Source organism: Salvia splendens, chromosome 11 (genome assembly GCF_004379255.2).
Source record: "Salvia splendens isolate huo1 chromosome 11, SspV2, whole genome shotgun sequence".
NCBI classification, from domain to species: Eukaryota; Viridiplantae; Streptophyta; class Magnoliopsida; order Lamiales; family Lamiaceae; genus Salvia; species Salvia splendens.
Window position 1 is genome coordinate 12,623,128 of NC_056042.1, and position 7,945 is coordinate 12,631,072.

The 7,945-nt window shown below is 38.3% G+C and overlaps 1 protein-coding gene across 2 annotated transcripts; it reads left to right on the forward strand.

The window, feature by feature from the left end:
• Positions 1–1,278: 1,278 nt before the first annotated feature.
• Positions 1,279–4,047, forward strand: LOC121753899 (rust resistance kinase Lr10-like). 2 transcript variants are annotated; one of them, XM_042149193.1, is made up of 3 exons: positions 1,279–2,032; positions 2,693–2,716; positions 2,802–4,047. In XM_042149193.1, the coding sequence occupies exons 1-3, from the start codon at positions 1,336–1,338 to the stop codon at positions 3,932–3,934; spliced, it is 1,854 nt and encodes a 617-aa protein (XP_042005127.1). In that variant the 5' UTR covers positions 1,279–1,335; the 3' UTR covers positions 3,935–4,047. The 2 variants fall into 2 exon arrangements, with proteins under 2 accessions (XP_042005127.1, XP_042005126.1); XM_042149192.1 differs by having other exon boundaries at positions 1,282–2,032; positions 2,690–2,716.
• Positions 4,048–7,945: the final 3,898 nt, after the last annotated feature.

Genomic DNA, 7,945 nt, shown 5'->3' on the forward strand with positions numbered 1-7,945 from the left:
TAATGGCCGGACCGACGCCCTGGCATTGCTCGTTGAAAAGGGGCGACGAGTTGAGGACATTGAGGTCGTTGTTTGACCCGGCTATCCCAAAATACGCATGCCAAATCCACAGCCGGTAGTCAGCTACTGCCTCGAGGATCATCGTGGGATTCTTTCTCTTGTAGCCGGTCGTGTAGAACCCCTTCCAGGCAGCGGGACAGTTCTTCCACTCTCAATGCATACAATCTATGCTGCCTAACATACCCGGGAACCCATATTTCTCCCCGTGCATCTGCATCAGATCCTGGCAATCTTCGAGGGTAGGGCTTCGAAGGTACTGATCACGGAAAATTTCAATCACGCCCTGACAGAAATACTTCATACATTCAAGGGCAGTTGTTTCACCGATGTGGAGGTACTCATCCCACATGTCTGCCGCGCCTCCGTTGGCCAATTGCCTGATTGCCGCAGTGCACTTTTGAATATGTGTGTGGCCGGGTCTGCCAGCCGCATCGTGCCTGAAGCGGAAATACAGATATTGATGCTCCAAGACGTTAACAATACGGATAAACATGGCTCTGCTCATCCTAAAACGGCGCCTGAAAAGGTTGGCGTTGAACCGCGGCTCCTGTGCGAAGTAGTCTTCGTATAGGCGTTGATGTGCAGCTACGTGATCACGATCAATCACTGTTCAGCGGTGGACAACTGGTCGTGGTCGAGGTCGAGGTACCGCCGGCTGCAAAGCCCTCTGCATCAGCCGATCAATCTCACGGTTCATATAGACCTCTAACGCTTCGTTCATTCGACATTCGTACTCCCCAGCATCCCCACCACTACTACCACCAGCGTTGCTCATTTCCCGATGTTGATCTTGTACAGAAATTAAGATAGAGAGAGTACTCGTTAAAACAAGTGGTGCGAATGAAAATGACGTGCAAATCGCGTATATATAGTGTTTCGAAAATAAAACAAAACAAAAAAAAATTGCTCGTCGGTCGCTCGCCGATCAGGAGGCTGCAATAGCATCGGCGAGCGCCCGGGAATTGGCGTGCGCTCGCCGAAATTCTCGCTGATTTGGCGCTCGCCGGTTGCAATAGTTCGGCGAGCGGACCGGCGAGCGCGCAAAAATCGGCGAGTCGGTGCGCTCGCCGCTATTGTGGATGCTCTTACTTTGTCATCAAACCTACAATAATTTAAAACTAATCACTACCCTATTTCTGAACAAAGGTAAAAAATGGATTGCAAATTTGATGGATTAAACTCAACCGATGACTTGTAAACCTGTAAGTACATCAGGGTCAACTCCCCCAGCAACAATCATAAATCCACTCCCTTTATTTTTTTATCAGCAACAAAATGTCTGCCTTGTCCAATTTCTTCTACATCCTCCTCCTCGCTTTCAATCTCCTTTCCTCACTCCACACCGCAGAAGCAGATGACTGCAATAACCAGCCACGCTGCCGCCGCCGCGGCCCCCCAATCCGATACCCCTTCGGATTCAAACACAATCAGCACCAAAACTGCAGCAGCCACCCCGGCTTCGGCGTCTACTGCAGCAACGGCGACACCATGCTCGATCTGCCCATTTCAATCAACCTCGAAATCAAAAAAATCGACTACGCTTCCCAGCGAATTTTCCTCTCCGATCCACAAAATTGCTTTGCCAGGAAGCTCCAAGACCTCAATTTGTCGTCTTCCCCGTTCCAATTCGTCGCCGACAACAGCAACAACGGCGACGGTTACGTCATCTTCAATTGCTCCAATTCCAAAAGAGATCTTGAATACCATGTTCCTTGCCTTAGCAGCGGTTCAGCATATGAATTCTATGCCGTGCCGAATAGCTCTTTCATCGATTTGGTTTCTCTGACAAACTGCACCAGATACCAAGATGTTCCACCTGTCCCGTCGGATGTCTTCGGGAAAAACGATGCTGTGTTGAACTGGTCTGAGCCGGCTTGCGGCGCTAATTGTGAAGCTTTCGGAAAGTTTTGCGCGGCCTCCAATGTGTCCACCACGAAGGTTATCTGCGTTGACAGACCTCCCAGTGATGAAGGTATCTTTTTTCTCATTCCATCGTCAATCTTATAGGGTGTCGTTCGGTTATTAATTATCGTATAATAACTCATCTATGAATTGATATATGAGATTATTTAGTATTACCCATTTAGGATTAAGTTGTACTCCGTCGATCGTAATTTGGGTATTTTTTTGGGGAAAGATTGAAGCAATTAATATGTTAAACGTTAAAGTAGAGAAAATAAGGTATGGGAGATGAAAATAAAGTAAAGTAAAGAAGAATAAATTTTTTACCAAAAAAAAAATACCTCAATTACCTTAGGACAACTCTACCTAGGATGGGTTGGGTGAGAAAAAAAAAACTCTACGTAGGATGGGAGTAAGATTCAATCATATGAATCAAATGTAATACTTTCTCTGTCCCATTAAATAAAAAACGTTTATTTTTTGGCACGAGATTTTATGTAGTGCTGTTTGTGAGTTAATAAAAAATGAATAAAGTAAGAGACATGGAAAAGTAGAGATACTGATATTTTTCCTTTTAGGAAATGTTTCATTTATAATAAGACAACACAAAAATGAAAAAATAATGGACTGAAGGAGTGTACATAATTCGATATATAATCTTGCGAATCGAATTAGCCTAATTTTATGTTTTATGATTTTAATGTTTTTCTTGTGTTTTTTTTTGTAGAAGAAAAGGAGAAGATTATCATTGCAGGTATTTATTCTATTCTTCCTACCATTTTTGGAAGCTATGGCTGTAAATTATGGTACCTAACTTTACAATTAACTTGAATATGCAGCAGCGACAGTCGGATCTTTTTTTATGTTGACAGCAATCACAATTCTCATCATTGTGATCTACAAAATCATTAAGGACCGCGAGAATCGGAAGAAGGTAGAGGGCTTTCTCGAAGACTATAGAGCCCTCAAGCCCACAAGATTCTGCTACTCCGACATAAGAAAGATCACCAACCAATTCAGCGAAAAGCTAGGGGAAGGCGGCTACGGAGTCGTCTACAAGGGCAAGCTCTCAACGGAGATAAGCGTCGCCGTCAAAGTCCTCAACAACTCCAAGGAAAACGGAGAGGAGTTCGTGAACGAGGTCAAGACCATCGGTCGGATCCACCACGTTAATGTGGTTCGTTTGGTAGGATTCTGCGCAGAGGGGTTCAGAAGGGTCCTCGTGTACGAGTTCCTACCAAACGAATCACTCGAGAAGTTCATCTTCCAGTCTGAGTCGAAGAGAGCTTCGTTGAGCTGGGAGAAGCTTCTCGAGATCGCGCTAGGGATAGCGAAAGGGGTTGAGTATCTGCACCAGGGGTGTGATCAGCAGATTCTCCATTTTGACATCAAGCCTCATAATATCTTGCTAGACCAAAATTTCAGCCCTAAGGTGTCTGATTTTGGTCTAGCGAAGCTCTGCTCCAAGGAGCAGAGCGCTGTGACTATGACAGCAGCTCGGGGCACGATTGGATACATCGCCCCTGAGCTGCTGTCGAGGACGTTTGGGAGGGTGTCGTATAAGTCGGATGTTTATAGCTTTGGGATGCTGTTGCTTGAGATGGTTGGGGGAAGGAAGAATGTGGATCTTGATGTAAATAATAGCAAGGTTTATTTTCCACAGTGGATATATAATCATTTGAATCTTGGTGATGAGTTTTGGGTGCATGTTGAGGAAGGGGATGAGGGGAATATAGCAAGGAAGTTGACTATTGTTGGGCTGCATTGTATTCAGTGGTATCCAGCGGATCGACCGTCGATGAAAGCGGTGGTGCAGATGCTCGAGGGAGACGGAACGGATCTCGTGATGCCGCCAAACCCGTTCCCTACTACAAATGCTACTCATTTGGTTGCAGGGATACCTCAAGTACCTTTCCAAATAGAGTTGCCACTCATATTAGAAAGTGAGAGTGAGAACGGTGCCATTGCCTAAAAACCTCTATTCTTATTTTGTCTACTTTTCACTTTTGTTTTTTTTTCTTTATGTGTTTGTCTTTGTATTGAACCGATGATATGTTATGTAGATTGACTAGTTAAGAGAGGTAATTTCTGTGTGTTTTAGTGAAGTGAACATGTATATATATAGATGTGTGTGTTGTGCATATAGTATTCTCATGGTTACACTTTCAACTAATTTTTTAGTTATTTAAATAGTACTCAATACGTCCCACTTAAGATCACACACTTTTTTTTAGTTTATTTCAAATAAGATGATACATTACTATTTTTGAAAAAAAAATTCTCTCCAATTATTATACCCAGCCAACTTTTCTCTCATCAATTAAATGTTCAATTCTCTTTATCTCTCCATTTAATATTTACAATCACCTTTTCTCACTCCAATTAAACACATTAATCAAAACTCCTAAAATCTCATGTCGACTAAGAAATGTGTCATCTTAGCTGAAACGGAGGGAGTACTACTTTTTTTTTATGTTATGCTTTCATTTATGGTGAGAACATTACACTTCAAATCCATAAAATATAGCATATTGAAAATTTTCAAGACGTGAAACAAAATACACCCTCCGTCTCTGAATTTTGTCATATTTTTTCATTTCCGTCCGTCCCACAAAATTGATCACATTTCACTTTTTACCATTTTTGGTAATGGACCCCACATTCCACTAACTTATTCTCACTTATATTTTATTACTCCCTCCATTTTTTAAAAATAGAAATATTTAAAACGGCACGAGTTTTAATGCACAATTTGGTAAAGTAAGAGAAATGGAAGAAAAATTGGTAAAATAAGAGAGAGTGAGAGAGAAATTGGTAAGTAAGAAAGATAGATAAAAAAGTGGTAAAGTAAGAGAGAGGGAGAAAAAAATTAATGTTAGTGGATTATGAGATCCACTTTATTAGGGGTATAAGTGATAAATAAATTGATGTATAGGAGTATAAAGATTTAATAAAATAGAAAGTTTGAAAGTTGTTATTTTTAAGGAAAGACTAAAATGGAAAGAGTTGTTATTTTTAAAATATGAAGGAAGTATTAAACTAATACTTTAAAAGTAGGACTCACATTCTACCAACTTTTTCAACCTATTTTCCATTACATTTCTAAAAATCCGTGTCTGGTCAAACTGTGATACTCCCTCCGTCCCACAAGAATATGCACTATTTCATTTTTAGTCCGTCCCACAAGAATATGCAATTTCCAATTCTTTTCACTCTAATGAGGTGGGGCTCATTCTCCACTAACAATATTTTAATTACTTCTTCTCACTACCTCTGTCTTACTTTCTCAATTTTGCATTAAAACCCGCTCTGAATTCAAAGCGTATATTCTTTGGGGACGGAGGGAGTAATATTTAAGTTACGAAGGGAGGAAAACTTTAACTCATTGACAATAGATTCATTGCATGTAGTAATTCTTAGTGGATGATATGTATAATGTAAACGAAAAATCTTGAGGCTTGAAGGGAATCAAATCAGCAACGAACTTTATGGACTGAATTCTTCTTTGTGAACACACTATTGGCAAGGATTATACTAATATTTATGTTAAATATAAACAATACTAGCTTTTAGCATTTTTAAAATGTGAGTACTATATTATCTCAATTATTAGGACATCTTCAATTCCATAATATGAATCTAAGAAAAATTAATTTAAAAGTTAATTTAGGGTTTAGGGTCTATGGTGCTTGTATAAAATTTTTTTACTAAAATTTGATTTGTTTAAAAAATGAGTACTATTAAAGTATGTTAATTGACCACTCCATGAGCGAAAATGGAAAATTACTCACTTTCTGAGCTGAAACTATTTTCAAATGTGAGTGATTGTATTTGATAAATTTGTAGATTTGAAGAGTTACATTTTACAAGAGCAGATTTCATCATTTCTTGAGATTCTTTTGTTTCCCCTTCCCAATTTCCATTTTGAAAGTGGCATTGCATCGAGTGACTTACAACAAGTGATCTCTGTTTTCATGTTTTGCTTGTGGTGTCTATAGCTACACATGGCTCTTCTATATATGGTCCTTGTGTTACTGCTGACTGCTGAGCCAACACATCCAAGTTCAAGGCTCTAAGAAGTACTGTGATTCTGTTTTAGTGAGAAAAGCTTCTCAACCAAATTTGGTATGCCCCCAAATTAATGTAAACAGCATTACTTAGGTGCATTTTAATTGTATATACAACAAAATATTTAAATATATTGAATTAAACTATAAATAATACTGTATAGTTTAATGTTTGTACTCATTTTAAAACAAATTACAATTTTAGTTACCAATAAATATGCACCATAATTTGGTAATCCATATACTGTATGACATTAATCCTACTACAAATAATAGAAGTCTCCAAAAGTCTTAGAGCATTCATAATAGCGAAGACCTTCTCACTCCCAAAATATTTTCCTGCCATATTATCGGCCCTCCCATTTAATTCATTTTAATTGTTGGTGTTCTCAGAATTTAGAATAACAAAAACGAAATTAACGGGAGGAAAAAATATATAAAAACGTAAAATCTTTGTTATATTATAATTTTGGAAAACAATACAACAAGAAACAAAATCAATGGGAGAAAAAAACATAGATAAAAACATATTTTAATTTTTTAAAATTATTCTTCGTTATTCTCTCTTATTTGATTAATTTCACTTAAGTCACAACATTATTTTCTTATTAATTTCTTGAATGCATGGTCTGTAGGAATAAGTATTTTGGCAACTAATGAGGACCAACGCCACGTGGAGTCGATAGGGTTTATTTCTACTTTTAGCTTTTATGCCAACGCTTCTTTTATTCCCAATTCCTAAATATTATTGTTCATCTTCTTCTTCCACAAAATCCTAAAAAAACACAAAATAAAAAATAAAACCGCTCGGCTTGAGCCTGATTTTCTTTGGGATATACTTACTGATCTTGGCATAAAATAACAAATATTATAGAAAAAATTAGAGATATAACATGTTGAACATGTTGAAAGGAGCAAAAGAAAAAAAAAAGTACTCACATCGTCCGCGAGGAGGTTTCTCATTTTTCATTTTGGTCCTTCCGCGAAGAGAAATCTCAGTTCATAATTACTATAAATGGTAAGAGGTTTCACATTCCACTAAATCATTTCACTCACATATCATTTAAAACTAATAAATACAAGTGTAACTCATATTTTACTAATTTTTTCCATTCACTTTTCTTAACATTTCTTAAAACCCGTGTCAAAAAGAAATTAGACTTCTATTTACAAATGGAGAGAGTAATTACTATGAAAAAAAATGAAAAATACATAAAAAAGAGTTGAATTATGAAATTAGAAATGCACTAAAGAAAAGAAAAAGAATGTACTACTAAAGAGAAAAAAAAGAAATGTTATAAATATCCCATTCGTGACCAAGTCGAACATTAGATGTCAAATATCAAAGATCAAACAGTCAAGAAAAGTCAGAAGAAGACTGAATATATCAAGACTGAATTAGGGGTGAGCATTTGGGTTTTAGTTCGGTTTTTTACCTAAACCGAATCAAAATCGAAAAACCTAATTTAGTTCAAAATCGTAACCGAACCGAACCCGAAAAACCGAAAACCGAACTTTAAAAACCAAACTATACCGAAAAATCCAAAATTATACTATGAAAAAACGGAAAAACTGAAAAAAATTATATATATATATAGAGAGAGAGAGAGAGAGAGTTGTGATCAATGCCGAACCAATTTTAAAAACCGAACTAGAGATCAAATCTGATCCATTCATTTTTATAATCTTGTGGTATTAGGAAAATATTCAATTTGTTCATATGCTCTCACCAACACCAGCAAGAACGTCTCCAGCCCTCTCATCGTGCTGCACGCCGGTGGCGGCGACCAGCTCTGCAGCGGCGGTGGAGAGCGAGCAATGGAGGGATGCTCGAGCGGCGGCAGTGACGAATGTCTAGGCGGACAGCAGAGGCGACTGCATGATGGAGGCGGACAACTACGCTGCAGCACGGCGAG